General features: G+C 42.7%; 1 protein-coding gene across 3 annotated transcripts in view; it reads right to left on the reverse strand.

Moving 5' to 3' along the window:
- Positions 1-355: 355 nt before the first annotated feature.
- LOC119856856 (up-regulator of cell proliferation-like) overlaps positions 356-16658 on the reverse strand; it is a 35282-nt gene continuing 18979 nt past the window's right edge. For all 3 annotated transcript variants that reach the window (XM_043517210.1, XM_043517209.1, XM_043517211.1), the window contains 3 exons: positions 13878-14117; positions 11148-11219; positions 356-7506 (listed from right to left, as the gene is read on the reverse strand). In XM_043517210.1, coding sequence (XP_043373145.1) covers positions 2768-7506; positions 11148-11219; positions 13878-14106 — 5040 coding nt within the window. In that variant the 5' untranslated portion in view covers positions 14107-14117 and the 3' untranslated portion in view covers positions 356-2767. The remainder of the gene's footprint in view (positions 7507-11147; positions 11220-13877; positions 14118-16658) is intronic.

Below are 16658 nucleotides of genomic sequence, written 5' to 3' on the forward strand. Positions count from 1 at the left end.
AGGAGAGGGCCTTGGGGAGGAGCTGGTGGGGCTACACCGGGCTGTTTGGGGAGACACAGCTTCCCCCAGCCTATGATATGCTCAGGGCTTTTCATGTAAAAGGAGTAAATTGTTTCCCATATGAGACCAGAAAAGGCCAAAGAGAGGGGAGACTGTGGCCATATGAACAGAAGATTGAGTCCTGTAAAAGAGAATACAGTATAGGCCTGCGGGAAAAGTGGAGAGATGCCATCCTCTCAGTGTAAGAGTGAGCAGGGGAACCAGCTTTCACTCAGCATGCTGTTCTCTCAAAACCTTGTTTCTGTCTCTCTCTCTCCTATAAACCATTTCCCTTGCTTTAAAAAAAAAATCTTGGTTTATTTTGTGTCTAAATCATCAAACACGGCATGTTTGAATTTTATTTTATGAAGCGTAAATGGGAAGGTAAATGAATGTCCATTGATTGACTGCCACACATGCCTGGAAAACAAAGCACACATCGGCTACCTGCTTTAACACACAACACTAAAGGTTTGTCTACCCCACAGGCTATCTTGGTATAACTTATGTCGCTCAGGGGTGTGAATAAGTTACACCAACCTAAGCGCAGGTGTGGACAGTGCTACGTTGGCAGGAGAGCTTCTCCAGCTGACATGGCTACCACCTCTCAGAGGGGTGGTTTTATTATGCTGATGGGAGTGCTCACTCCCATCAGCAGAGAGCATCTTCACTGGATGTTCTAGAGTGGCGTAGCCGCATTGGTACAGCTGCGTCGCTGTAGCACTTCTAGTGTAGACTAGCCTTAAGAAGGTGTAATATCAAAAAAAATTACAGTGCTGCCCAACTTCCTGTAACAAGGCCTAGCACCCTTCAGGGCATTCAGCAATCCTGAGTCCAATCTGGCTCAGGCCTTGGTCCCCTTAGACATGGTCTGAGGAGGAAATCCTTTGACTAGGTGTGTAAGTCATTACCCCATTCATAACTTGGATTCAGAGGTCAGAGCTCAGTTTTTCCTCCAGACTGGGTCCCCCCTCTGTTTTGGCTTGTTATAAATATAAACAGATGCATCTGATGAAGTGGGCTTTAGCCCATGAAAGCTTATGCCCAAATAAATGTGTTAGTCTCTTAGGTGCCACAGGATTCCTTGTTGTTTTTGCTGATACAGACTAGCATGGCTACCTCTCTGAAACCTGTCATCCTGAAGGATCCTTAGGGATGTTAGACACTGAGGTGGGCCAAACCATGCCATGAATGCAGAGGGGAGGTAACCCAAGCAGGTATCAGTAGAGCCCTGCAAATCCACGGGTGTTCATTTTACATCTGTGGACCATTTTTGCAGATGCACACAATCACCCGAATGGAGTGGCTGTCACTCAGCCCTCAGGCTCCAGCTTGGCTCTTTGAATTATGCAACAGCGGGGACAGCCCTCTGGGGATTCTGGGAGCTGTAGTCCCCAGCTTTCTTGGAGGGAGAAGGTAAACTACAACTCCCAGAAGGGAGTGAGCCAAGCACCATTTTGAAAGAGGTGTGGTTGTAATTCAAACTAGTGGGCGGCAAGGGCGCATGCTGTGAAGAGAGCAGTGGTCACCGCTCTATGTTTGGGCCGGATCTGCGTGCATTACAGCCGCTGCAGCTGCATAGGGTTGTCCGAGCCCCACCACTGGGAGGGTGGCACTGAACACGAAGGCCCAGGATTGTTGCCTTCCTACCTAGAGCAGGGAAGGAGGTGCAGTGGGGGTGGAGCAGGTTGTGGGGCAGGAAGTCTCTGGGGAGAAGTGGGAGGTAGCTGGGGGTTGGGGGCTTGGCACAGCCCTGCGTCACTGCTGTGCAGTGAGCTGTGGAGCAGTCTAGAGCTCTGCAAAACCACAGATATCTGCAGATGCGGGTAACCGCAGACAATTTTTGCAGATCACAAATTGGATGTGGATACATTTTTGTATCCTCGCCGGGCGCTAGGTATCAGCCAAAATGGCAGTAGGTGACATTCCACCTGGGACCACAGATTGCTTAGCAGCACTAACTGCCTTCCCTGGCTGCTCCCCACAGCATCCCCCATGCAGAGGGTGGCAGACAATCACAGGGAGAGAAGCTACTAGCACCATGGCTTCTCAGCCTTACTGCCCTGGGTGAGAGGGGTGTGCAGGGCAGACAGCGGGGCAGAGGGAAAGACTATTCACAGCTATGGGGTGGGTTTCCCTTGGAGCCTCAGAGTCTGTTGGGTTTGTGGGGATTCCCTTTGAATCCTCAGGGTCGGTTGGGTTTGCTGGCTGCACGCCTCCCTTCCCCATTATGTTTAGCTGAAAACCACTCTCCTTGGTGTTTCTAGTGCTTTTCCCCTCCCATGTGTTTCTTCATGGAAGGCAAGCAACAGGGCCAGGCTGTTTGATGTCAGGTTAGCCACAAAACCACAGGATATTGATGCTTTAAGTAGCAGAAGTGGATGGTTGATATTTGGGGGGGGGGGGGTTTTGGAAAAAACTCTCATCTAGGAAAGGCTTGCAGGTCACTGGATGGTACCACTGCACGACCAAAATGCAGTGGTGAGAACAGAATTGGGATTGTGGTCATCTGGTCCTTAAGACAAACATGCAGAAACTCCACATTTGGGTCTTTCTCTCATCTTGAATTGCACCATAAATTGTTATGTGAAAAAGCATTGGAAGTTGCAAACCATGTCTGATTTTCTCAAAGAAACAAAAGTACATATTTAGAAGATATGGGATTTTTTTCACATGCCACATTTAAAGAAAATTAACTTCTGTAAATTTCTGCTCATAACAGAGTTTCTCAGCCTGTTCTAGCCTTCAATATAAACACTTCCTTTAGGCCCTCCAGTGCCTGCTCTTTGGTTATTTTACCCCAGTCCTCAGGGAGATCAGCAGGGAGAGCCTTAAACTCCTTAGCAAACTGGTGATTGAATTCCTTGAAAACAAACTTCCAGTAATCGGAAGCCGTGATGCTGGGATCTGGCTGGATGCGCCAGTCTGGGAAAAAATTGAGATAATCTTTATAAGGATGAGGTTTCCATTTTGTCTCTGAACATCTGAATGAGCCATTAGAAACCACTGCAGAAGAGCATATATCATAGCAAAGTATCTTTGTTTCAATACTTCGGTATTCCCCTAATCCTTTAGGTCGATGCACTGATGCAAAATGCTCCTTGTGTAGAGGGGCTCCTGCTTCACAGGGGACTTTACAGAATGGGCACTGCTTCCCACAGCCAAACACTCGCTTGAAGATTTCATCCTCAGGTTTCACTGGTAAACTGGAGAGTACTGACACAATTTCTAGCTTTTTAAATTCAGATAAAATTAGTTCCTTCAGATTAGGAAGAAAGGTTTCAATATATACAGAAAACTGTTCAGCATTTGCTGTGATTTTAAGTCTGAGCCCAGCTAAACTGTCCCTGGAAATGACTAGGTCCTGCTGCAGCACACTGCAAAAGTTGTCTAAGAAGGCAGAGATTGTGTTTGTTTTTTTATATTTGCAGTTTTCCAGGGCCTTGTTGACTTCGTTTATAACTGTAGTTAAAATCTGTTCTTCCATAACTCTCAAACCCTCACCCTCTTTGTAGTGATCTAGCAGGTGTCTCAGTATCCAGGTCTTAACAAACTCTTCATAGTTGTTAATATATTTCACATAGTTATCAAAATTCATCTCCTCCAGCAGCTTCTTCTGCACAGCAAACTGGAAAAAACTCCGGCTGCCATATTCTAAGGATTGTCCCTTCCTGAGAAAGTCATCCACTATTTCTATTCCCAGTCTCTTGTTCACATACTCCACCAGGGCAGGTCTCAGACACTGATCACAGAAATCCTTAGCTCTCTCTTGGCAGGTATCCTTCTCCAAGTAGAGGTCTCTAAAGGTGGAGAAATACTGAGGTTTCAGTCTCTCCAGATGTTGCTGAGGGTCATTTTCCTTGATAAAATCCTCGTGCATCTTCTGAAATGCACAAGCCGCCTTCCCCAAAATGTGAAATTTTAGATTGACTTCAAAGAAAGCACTGATGTGAAGTTCGTGCAGATCACATTGCTGGAGTTTCTCATTGATTATATTAAGCAGTTCTCTGCAAAAAGTTTCATCGTAGTCTGCTTTGGACTTTATCTTTTTCTCCGTGTAACTCTGGCACTTGTCCATTAATGATTTAGTAAGTTCATCTGTGTTACATGGAAGTTGTGGTCTGTACCACTCTTTGATGGCTGTGACTGAGGATTTCACAGCTTTGAAAAATTTAAAGACAAAGTACTCATTTTCACTGGTGACAGATTTTATTCCATAATCCCGAAGGCTTCCTGCTTCTTGTAGCTTCTGATTGACCTCACTCCCTCGATTCTCTAAGTCCTTTCTCAACTGGAACTCCATATGTTCATAAATTAGTCGTGTCTGTAAAGGAGTGAATGATAATTCTGACAATGTTTTTCTCCACATTTTTTCAAATTCAGATTCCAGATTCTTATTATTTAATTTTTCTTCTCTTTTGCAGCATTCTTTCAAAAGTCGGTCAACTTTCTCTTCTATTTTCTTCATGTACTCAATTTGGATATTTTTTATCATGTACCGGCCTTTTTGAATTTGAATTGCGTCCTCACACTTACTGAATGAATAACTATCAAGTTCTTTCTTCAGGCCTTTTGCACTCCTGATAAAATCTTCCTTGTACTTTTCAATTAAGTGAAGATTAGCTGCCGCACTATCAAAATAATTTTGTAAGCAATCCAAAATCTTCTTTTCACCATCCACCAGTTTCTTTTGCAACTCATATTTTATTTTACCTGTATCTAATTCATGTAGAGAACTATTCTGAATAGCAGTTTCTTGTTGAGCTACCCAGAGATGCATCTTCTTGCGGAAATCCCATTCTAACTTTGAATAGTGCACAGACAGCTGATTATAGGCTTCTGCTACAAGGCTATTTCTGAAACTGAAAATAAAGTTCTCATGTTTTACAGCATTCCACAGGCTCCTCACCCATTCAATGATCTGGGGAATCTTCTTAGGTGTTGTGTTAATTGAACGGCTTCTCATAAGTTCAAACAGGGATTTCTTTAGGTCACACACAGTCTCACTGTATCCCATATTCACAGAAGCCATGGGAGGGACTCCATGCCACAATCCAGGAATGTACAAATTGTGTTTCTCTGGATCGTAGTCCATAATGTCTGAAAATTTTATTTCCTTGCTTTTTTTTTCCATCCTTGCTGCAGCTTTGGTCATTTCATTCAGCTGCTCCAGGAGGCGTTTCCTGTCCCTCATGTTTTGATCATGTGCAGATACATCACAGACATTCTGATGGATAAAGTGGCAATTATGCTTTTGCCTAATTTCCCCCATTCTGAGGAAGGCATGGACCACAATTTGCAGAACATCTTTCATTTCTGTGGCATTCTCCATGGCCATGTTAACAATGGTTATGTCACTCAGTCCAATCACCAGTGTGGCCAGCTCATTGTCATGTTGATAACTATCCTCCAGCCTGGCCAGTTCAGGGGCTTTCAAGCCTTCTGTGTCTATCACCAGGATGAAATCACAGCCCAGTTCCTGCTGAAAGTTCTCTGCCACTTTAATGAGTGACATGAAGGCTCCTCGTGTACATCGGCCACTGCTCACTGCAAACTGCAGGCCGAACATGGTGTTGAGGAGGGTGGATTTCCCAGTGCTCTGCACTCCCAGCACTGTTAGAACCACCATTCTGGACCTTCCCCCCAGCTTGGCATGGAGCTCAGTCAGAACATCTGTTACCCACTGCAGTGGGATGTTGGATGCATCTCCATCGATCAGCTCCATGGGAAACCCTTCCAGCATCAGGTCAGCTGCTATGCCTGGGAGATGGGTGAATTGTCTTTTGCTTTTTGCAACTTTGTCTTCTTTAACCATCGAGCATTCAGCCTCATAAAACTGTGCCAACTCACGCATGAAATGCTCAAGTCCTAAGGAACTGACTGATATTAATTCATCTAGTTCTGATAACTTTTTTGGGTCATCACCTAAAATGTTATATTTTTTTTTATATTGATCACGCAATTCAGAAAGATTATACCTAGCAATGCAATCCAATCTAAACTTAATCCATTTCAGGAAGAAGTGTTTTTCCAGTGGAGCTAGTTGTTTTAGACTCGTAATAAATTTATTCAAACCATCAGTAAGATCACATTTATTCTGCTGAGCACGTAACTCTGATAATTCCTCTTTCAGCCGAGATCTATATTTCTCAGAAGGGATGTCCCCTTGCTTTCTCATTCGGCACAGCTCTTTTTCCACTTTAGCCAATTTTTTCCATGGATCCCCTTGGAGTCTCAACATTTCCTTCTTGTACTTTCCTATGTCTTTTATTTCTGCAGTGATTTCTTTAGCCCACTCGCTTCCTGTTTGACATGCCTTACAGTCTTCATCTACCTGGATTCCTAGTTCACGTGCAATAACAGCCATCTCCTCTATATTTATTCTCTTGGCAGAAGATTTCATTATACGTCCTAAAAGCAATTGTAGCATTTTTACAAATTTGGCCTTATTTTTGCTGCTGTCTTTCACCAATAACTGTGATTTGTTCAGTTTCAACTCTGAGATTAATTTATCACAGAATATCTGTGTTTCACTGGATTTCCCAGTTGGAATGTTAAAGATGAAATAATATTTCATTGCTGATTCCTTTAGAGATGATAAAAGTAAATAGTTTTTTTCACTCATGCTTTCAACAATTATAAACACTGAAGAGGAGACACTTGTTAAAAAGCTGAATTGCAGCCAGTGTGACTCAATGTCTCCGTGCAAATTAGTAACTGCAACGGGCTCTGGGAAAAGATCCAAATTTCCCCTCCCAGAAAAATACCAGGATATTTCTACCAACCCATCAGAGATATTTCGAAGGACATGCCCAGACTCCATGTCCCGATGGACAAAGAAATCATGGTGCTGCTGGGAGGGGCTGAGAACCTCATTGAGGAATTTGGACTTGGAGAAGCTACAGCTGCCCAAACGCACAAAGGAAATGGTTGGCATTTCCGTGAGCACCAGGCTCTCCTCTATGAACCCTCTGCTCTCTGCTAGGGAGTGTGGCCTCCACTTCCTCACAATGTCCCTCATGGCCCACAGCATTAGGGTACACTTGGGGGTGTCGAGGGCAGGCAGCAGGAGAGGGAGGGCAAACTGGCACATGGACATTTTGGACAGGATCTCCTGCTGTAGGAAACTGTCTGAGCAAAGCAGAACAGCACAGAGAACATCAAGTGGATTCACAGCATTAGCATCACTAAGACAAGAAATACTATCATCAGTATTCAGCTCTTGCTCATCTTCACTGCTTTGTTGATAACCAGGTGCCATGTAGTTCAGGCTTGTATTTCTGGCCATCCCATTTAAAGCCATTATCTTTCTTAGGAAATGCCAAGGTAAATCTGCTAATGACTCAGGAGTCCAGCTCTTTACACTTTCTGGGCTGATCTGCAGAATATCCTTCAGCCGGAGCTTCTGGCATCTGTGCTGCTCCATCCCTAACTTGGACAGGACTTTTTGTAATGCTTTTCTTTTCTCTGAAGATGAAAATAAAAATATCATAGCTTAAATAGTTAAGTTGTTAAGTATGTCTGTATGTATATATATGTGACAGAATATACTGGTGTGTTCACATCCTACACACTATTATAATAATGTTTGTACAAGGTGTGTCCTGTCAGATATCATTTAAAAAACTCAATTTGCTGATCAGTATTGTTCTGGTAAAATATGTGTGACAATGTTGCATTTGAAGTTATAAGATTCCCCAGTATGGTGTTATTAACACATGTTTCAAACCCCACCCAAACAGAAGTTGGCAAACAGGCCTGTCCTAAACAAAGAAATTTGTGTTTGCCTGAATTTGAATTTAAGCAGTAAACAGTCATCAAGCAGGAAGGGAAGACCAAGGACATTCAAATGGCGGTGGGGGGGGGGGACAGCAGGGAATAGGATCCTATATAGACTCTATCTCCTCGATCTGAGCTGGAAATGTTTTTTGAGAGGGAGACTGAAACTATGTAAAGGAAGATAAACACCCCAAAGGACCCCTGTCATAAACATACAGCTACGGGTAGCCTAGAATTCCTCCTTACCTGTAAGGGGTTAAGAAGCTCAAATAGCCTGGTTGCCACCTGACCAACAGGAGCAATGGGGAAAGAAGATACTTTCAAATCTTGGGAGAGAGGAAGGTTTTGTTTGTGCTCTTTGTTTGTGTGTGGGTTGTCTCTTGGGATTGAGAGGGGCCAGACAGAAATCCATCTTCTCCAACCCATCCCAAGCCAAGTCTCCAATATTGCAACCAGTATTGGTAAGCCAGGCAAGGTGGATTAGTTTATCTTTTGTTTTTCTTGTGAATTTTCCCTGTGCTAAGAGGGAGGTTTATTCCTCTTTTCTGTAACTTTAAGGTTTTGCCCAGAGGGGAATCCTCTGCGTTTTGATTCTGAATACCCTGTAAAGTATTTTCCATCCTGATTTTATAGAAATGATTTCTACCTTTCTTTTTTTTTAAATAAAATCCTTCTTTTAAGAACCTGACTGATTTTTCCATTGTTCCAAGACCCAGGGGTTTGGGTCTGTGATCATTTTGTAACCAATTGGTTAGGATATTATTCTCAAGCCTCCCTAGGAAAGGGGGTGTAAGGGCTTGGGGGGATTGCTGGGGGAAGAGGAAATCCAAGTGGTCCTTTTCCCTGGTTCTTTGTTAAATCACTTGGTGATGGCAGCGTTACTTAAAACCAAGGTACAAGGGAGAATTTGTGCCTGGGGAGTTTTTAACCTAAGCAGGTAGAAATAATCTTAGGGGGTCTTTCATGCAGGTCCCCATGTCTGTACCCTAGAGTTCAGAATGGAGAGGGAACCCTGACAACCCCACACTCTTTCCCTGTCCATCACATTCACTGCTCCTGAAGAGACAACGAAAACAGCCATTGGACTCTGGGGGAGAGGTCCTAACCTAAAGAGTTTGGTCAGCAAGACTGCTGAAAGCACATGGTGAGAAAAATTTGCCTTGAATTTAATTCAGTTTGTTAGGTTAGGTACCAGTAAGCATTTTATCTTTATTTTTCTTGCAACCGTTGCTGACTTTTATGCCTCATTACTTGGACTACTTAATATGTCTCTCTTTGTAGTAAATACATTTCTTTTATTGTTTAATCTAATCCTGTTTGTTCAAGTTGAAGTGTCTGGGTAATTCCATTTTTCAATTATACAGTCATGTATTAGGATTAGCTGTTTTATTTTCCACATTTTGTCACTTGCATACAATACTAGTTGTAGGGATGAAAGTGAGATTACTCTGGCTTCACCCTCCCTCCCATAAAACAAGTACATCTTGGAATTGTTGGTCCTAACATATTCTGAGAACAAGGCTGTCCAACAATGCAGCATGGAGTGCTTCTTCCTTTTTTATCTCTAGGCAAAGTCCTTTCCTGGTAATATCTTCAGTGCAATGAAATACCATAACAATTCTACCTGACTGAGTCTTTTGGTCTGAGTTGAGATTTTATAAAAGACTAAATAATAACAATAAAAATAATAGTTCATTTTATCCTTTTTCCCTTCTCTCTAATATTAGAGGTGGGGCTGGCAGTAATGCATATAGTTAAGAATGTTTTACACTTTCCATTATCATAGAATCATAGAATATCAGGGTTGGAAGGGACCTCAAGAGGTCATCTAGTCCAACCCCCTGCTCAAAGCAGGACCAATCCCCAACTAAATCATCCCACCCAAGGCTTTGTCAAGCCTGACCTTAAAAACTTCAAAGGAAGGAGATTCCACCACCTCCCTAGGTAACCCATTCCAGTGCTTCTGCACCCTCCTAGTGAAATAGTGTTTCCTAATATCCAACCTAGACCTCCCCCAACTGCAACTTGAGACCATTGCTTCTTGTTCTGTCATCTGCTACCACTGAGAACAGTCTAGATCCATCCTCTCTGGAATCCCCTTTTCAGGTAGTTGAAAGCAGCTATCAAATCCCCCCTCATTCTTCTCTTCTGCAGACTAAACAATCCCAGGTCCCTCAGCCTCTCCTCGTAAGTCATGTGCTCCAGCCCCCTAATCATTTTTGTTGCCCTCCGCTGGACTCTTTCCAATTTTTCCACATCCTTCTTGTAGTGTGGGGCCCGGAACTGGACACAGTACTCCAGATGAGACCTCACCAATGTTGAATAGAGGGGAATGATCACGTCCCTCAATCTGCTGGCAAAGCCCCTACAGCCCAAAATGTCGTTAGCCTTCTTGGCAACAAGGGCACACTGTTGACTCATATCCAGCTTCTCGTCCACTGTAACCCCTAGGTCCTTTTCTGAAGAACTGCTGCCTAGCCACTCGGTTCCTAGTCTGTAGCATTGCATGGGATTCTTCTGTCCTAAGTGCAGGACTCTGCACTTGTCTTTGTTGAACCGCATCAGATTTTGGCCCAATCCTCGAATCTCTTATTTTCAGTTACTGATAACTTTTCCAAACCTTAACCACTTAGGCCGAAATTTTCCATGCTTGGTCTGAATGGAACCTCTGCTGGCTGAATTATTATAAAAAAATATAAGGAAAATGTGTCAGCTATTTCCAATAAAGGGACTATGAAAAATAAGCTGTTTTCCAAATGTTAAAACTTCTCTTCTTCCCCCAAACCATTTATTTGACGAGCTCTAATCCCTTTGTGCTTTGGAGCGGGGACTTTATATTTGTCAGGGGATAATCATAGGATGTAAGAAAGATGCCTTTTCCTGTCAACCATAAAAATTCACCCAGATTTATTTGAGGTATATGCATCTGGAAATCACCACTTTTAGCTCAGAAGAACTTGTCAGAGGCTTGCTGCTAAATTTTCTGGACATTCCATCTGCACTGAGCATACTCCAGCCCCACTGACCTTCACTGCACTGGGCATGCTTATGTACCCTATAGAGTTTCCTAAATGCCAATATGAGCTTGCTCCTTAGACCCACATGATTTCTTGTATGCCCCTTCGTCAGCATTGAGTATGTTTTCCAGCCCCACAGAGGTAGCGCTCCAAAGAGAATACAGCAACCGCAGCAACTTCAGTTCTAGCATTCCTTAACTCCTGAGTGCTTGACTTAGCAACCTCGCTGTTCTTTTAGCTTAGGGGTTTTCAATGTGCATATAGTGTAATGTGAGCTACAAGTACAGAAGGAAGAATTATAAGGAGAAATACCGTTTTGCAAGTCCTTTTCCACTGACTCTGGGATATGCTGAGTCTCTTCTTGTTTCTGCAGATTGAAAGAACCTTACACAAAATTTAAGAGGGAAATAATTATCAATAATTAATCACTAATTTTTTCCTACATATTCATATATTTATTAAAAATCTAGAAAAAGGGGTCAATGGTGAGGCAGCAGAATTTGCTGATGACACAAAATTATTTAGGTTAGAGAACTCCAGTAAAAATTGTGAGGAACTTCAGAAAGACCTAACTAAACTAGGTGAATGGGCAATGTGATGGCAAATGAAGTTTAATGTTAATAAATGCAAAGTAGCACACATTAAAAGGACAAATTTCCATTACTCATAAACCATACAGGTTTCTAAATCAACAGTATAAACACAAGAAAGGAATCTAGGTATCACTAGGTACAGCTCACCGAAAACCCCAGTTCAACATACAGCTGTGGTCCAAAAAAACTAACAAGATGTTAGTATGAATAAAGAATGGGATGGACAATAATACATACCAAAAATATGATGTAGCCTCATCCAGAATATTGTACGAAGTACTGATCACCCCTTCTCTAAAAGGCTACTACAGAACTGGAGGGGTTTCAGAGAAGGGCAATGAAAATGATCAAAGCCTTGGAAAAGAGAGACCAAAAATATTGGGATTTTTTTTAAATTTAGAAAGGAAATGAGTAAGAGGGGACATGATAAAAGTATAGAGTATAAAATAATGAATGGAATTGAAAAGGCAACCAAGAGCTTCTGTTCTCCTTGCCTCCTAACGTAAGAACAAAGGGATGTTCAGTGAAAGGTAGGAAGTTCAAAAAAAAACACGTCATTAGACTGTGGAACCTACTGCCACATAGTGTCATTGAGGGCAAGAATTTAGCAAGATTCAAAGAGAGATTAAAATTTATATAGGTAGTACTACCAACATTTTGGAAGGAACATAAAACATCCTGCTTCATGGTTTAAACCAATTACTATTAGGGGTTAGGATGAGACTTTCATGAGGGCAGTTGATCCTGCAGCTACCTACTGTAGGTTTTATCTTTCTTTTAAGCATTTGGTGCTGGCCACTACTGGTGAAACACTAGAACCTCAGAGTTATGAACACCAGAGTTACAAACAGACCAGTTAAACGCACACCTCATTTGGAACTGGAAGTACGCAATCAGGCAGCAGCAGAGATTTAAAAAAAAGGCAAATAAAGTACAGTACTATGTTAAATGTAAACTACTACAAAAGTACAGGGAAAGCAGCATTTTTATTCTGCATAGTAAAGTTTCAAAGTCGTATAAAGTCAATGGTCAGTCGTAAACTTTTGAAAGAACAACCGTAATATTTTGTTCAGAGTTACGGATATTTCAGAGTTACGAGCAACCTCCGTTCCCAAGGTGTTTTTAACTCTGAGGTTCTACTAGGTATTGCCAGACTGGATCAGATAAAAGAACCTAGACTTGACTTATGTTCCTATACTAACTTTTATAGATTATGTAACTTCAAATTCTTTGGTCCACCTTCTTCTCTACGCCGTTGCCCAAAAGGACCAGTTTCACTGACTGCCTGAGGTTTGGTTCTTTTCTGGGGTAATCCACCGGTAGTGTAGAGACCCTTTCCAGCCCCCAGCATACAGGGTATGGTTGGGGATAAGGTACCATGGCTGGAATTCTCTTGCACTCTGCACATCCCCAGCTGTTGGAATGTGTTCATGGGAACATTGCAGCTTGACATAGGTTTGAGCAGCCCTAAATCTGCTCTGATTTAGGCCAAGAGGCAGGGCCGGCTCCAGGCACCAGCAAAGGAACCACGTGCTTGGGGCGGCCCATTTGAAGGGGCGGCATTCCGGCTATTCTTGGGGTGGCACATTTAAAGGGGCAGAGTTTTTTGGTTGTTTGTTTTAGCTTTGGCAATCCAGCTACTCTTTTTTTACGCCCTTTTTCTTTTTTTTTTTTTGCTTCAGCAATCCGGCCGCCCTTTTTTTTTTTTTTCCTTGGCACGGCAAAAAAGCTAGAGCCGGCCCTGCCAAGAGGTAAACCATTCCTTTGACTGGAAAATTGCAAAAACAGTATAAAACCCCCTTCCTGGCCTACGTCTTGAGTTCATGCCAAGTGGAGCCCTGCCAGATCCAAGAATTGGGGCAACATTTCAATATTTCACACGCACATATAAAACTGTAATTCCCAACACCTTCATAGGATATGAATCTCTGTTAAGCCATTAATCAGATGATTAATACTGGGGATTATTTGGTGATATAGTGCAAGGGATTCTGGGATGAAATCATCTACACACAGAATAAACATCTGCAGCCTCTGCAAGAGGCAGGTAAGTTGAGGTGCCCAGGAGAACATAGGCACATTGGTATTGTGGGACCACAACATAATGGAACACCTTAGCCCATCAGGGAAGGCTGGTCCTCGTTCACCTCCACAACAGTTGCATCTGGCTCAGAGGGAGCAATGATAGGAGGAAAAGCAGATGGCAAGCCCATATCCACAGAAACCTATTTCTCTGGAGTGGGACTAGTTGCCTTCCCATCTTTAGGACATCTAGGACCTCTCCTCCAACCACAGCTTACCTAAAGAGGAGGAGAGGAGGACTGTGCAGGAGAGGAACAGGGAACTTACTGGTAGAGATATGGCCTTTTTCACCTGGCTGCATGGGGATCCATCCATGCATTCTGACACAATAAACATTTCTTAAAGGTTGGCGCAGAAAGAGGATTACCTGCAGCATGCACATTCTTTGGGAACACAGGGTCTTCTTGATTCTCAGATCCATGTGCCTGTGGGAACACAGGGCCTTCTCGATTCTCAGGCCCATGCCCCTGTGGGAACACAGGGCCTTCTCGATTCTCAGGCCCATGCCCCTGTGGGAACACAGGGCCTTCTTGATTCATAGGACCATCTTCCCTTGGGGACGCAGGGCCTTCTTGATTTCCAGGTTCATCATCCATATTAAAAGATCCTGGTAAGAGAATAACATTAAAATCTGCTAAGGTCTGTAAAGATTCTCAGTTCCTGTTGGTCTAGCAGCACCTAAAAGGGCAGAGTTTTGATTGGCTCTGTCTGTCAGTCAAGATTAAGAGGGCATCCAGCTATTTGAGAAGAGCTGGCTAGAATGGCAAGCAATTGTAAGTGGGGAAAAATTACAGCTAAACATTGTCACTTGTCCCATAGATAAATGTCTTGATTCTCCTGTACACATGTGTAAGATTGTTACAAACATCTAGCCCAATTCTGTTCTCATTTACACTCATGGAAATCCAAAGTTAATATCATTAATTTCAGTGGAATCACTCCAGATTTACACTGGTGTAACTGAAAGACAGTTCTTGCTCTATCCCCATTGAATTTCAAAAGAGTCATTCTGGATTACACAGAGGTAAGTGAGATTAGAACCTGTGAAAGCATTCAGGATTTACACTGAAGTTACTGATATCACGCACAACCTGGTACTAACTCCATTGACTTCAGTGGAATCACTCCAGATTTATATTCAGATAACTTGAGATCAAAATCTGGCCCATCCTACAGTAGGTCTCATTCTGATGATATTTTGGATTTCCATGAACTTGTACACACACCAGTTTTTACACAACCTTTATTCTTCAGGTTTATAATGAGTTTATGGGAACCCCCATTAAAGAGTCTCAGGTGTTTTGTGGCCCTTACTGAGCCAAAGTTTTCAGTCTCCTGTTGGATGGCCTACAATGACAATCTGTGCTAAAATAATATGACATCAACATAAAGAACTAATTTTTTATTCTGGGGTTTTTCTGTCGGTGTAGGAACACCATCTCCCTGAATGATGGTAGCTAGGTCAAAGGAAGCATTCTTCCATTGACATAGCTGAATTTATACTGGCATTTAAGTCAGCATAGCTATACTGCTCAGGGGTGTGGATTCTTCATACCCCTGGCCAACGTAGCTATGTCAACCTAAATTTAAGTGTAGATTAGGCCTAAGTCCCATTGGCTTTCCCGGAAAGCAATGACTCCGATAAGGATATAGGGGTCATAGTGCACAAATAACTCAGCATGAGCTCCCAATGCAATGATGTGGCAGAAAGCACTACTGAAATCTTTGGAAGTATAAACAAGTGACTGGTGAGTAGGAGCAAGTAGGCACTTTTATGTTTGTATATGGCACTGGTGAGACCAGTACTGAAATATGGTGTCCAGTTCGGGTATTCACATTTTTAATCATGGGAGAAAGTGCAGAAAAGAGTCACAGCTGGAGAAAATGTCTTACAATGAGAGAATTAAAGAACTCAATCTGTTTATTTTATCAAAAAGAAGACTGAGAGGTGACTTGATTACAGTGTATGCATATCTTAATGAGGTGGAAATACCAAGGCCTAGAATGCACTTTTTAACCTAGCAGGAAAAGGCATAAGAGAAACCAATGGCTGGAAGTTCAATGCAGACAAAGTCAAGTTAGAAACAAGGCACAATTTTTTAACAGTGAGAGTGATAAACCATTGGAAAAAATTATTAAGGGAAGTCGTAGATTCTCCATCTCTTTATGTCTTCACATTTAGACTGGATGCCTTTCTGGAAGACCCTTTAGCCACACACAAATGTTTGGGCTCAGTACAGGGTTAACTGAATGAGATTCTCTGGCCTGTGTTACACAGGAGGTCAGACTAGATGATAAGATGGGCCCTTCTGGTCTTAAACTCTGTGAATCTGTGCAGGAAATGGAGCCTTCTCAGAGGCCTGTCCCAGATTGTGGAACAAATTCCCACAGGAATTAAGAACCAACAAAACCCTCAACACCTTCTACTCAAAGTGAAAGGTGTACTTCTTCTACCTCGCTTTTGCTAATATAAAAACAGATCTCAGGATACAGGATTATATATTTTAACAAAAAAGAAAAAAAGGAGAAATAAAAATAAAACCCCACCAATTTCTCCTTAGGGAGAAGAAGAGAAAAAGAAACACATGACACTTTCTAGTCATATTGCTGAATGCTCTCCTGGAAGACACTCAAATATTATCATGGTGAAGGTGGTATACAAGCTTCAATAGAGTAGAATTAAGGGCTGCCTTTTAAAATTAACTGATGCAGATCAGTATAACTAAGAACACACTTTTCGTGCTTCACAGGAGTTTAGGAGGGAGCCAGATAGTGGAATAGACAAAAAAATAACTGGGTTATAGCATAGGAAATGTAGGGTGTCTAATGCAACACCAGAGGGACTGGGAACTTAGAGCTGGACAAGGAGTATATTAAATTGCAGCAGTGTGGCCACATCTCATCTGACCCTCCTGGTTTTAGCCCTATCCCCTCATATGTACCCACAGCTCTGCTGTATTGGCACACACTCAGCTGGGCTGTAGGCAGGTTTCAAGGACTCCCCTACAGCTCCGCCCACTTGCAGCCTCCCTGCCTCCCTTATGGCTCCTAGTAACCATGGATGGGCAGCTGTCCCTCAGCTCTCTAAGCCATACCCAGAACCCAACAACCAAGTACGCACCCCAGCTGCCTTAATAGCCACCCTCCG

Source organism: Dermochelys coriacea, chromosome 6, assembly GCF_009764565.3.
Source record: "Dermochelys coriacea isolate rDerCor1 chromosome 6, rDerCor1.pri.v4, whole genome shotgun sequence".
Lineage (NCBI taxonomy): Eukaryota > Metazoa > Chordata > Testudines > Dermochelyidae > Dermochelys > Dermochelys coriacea.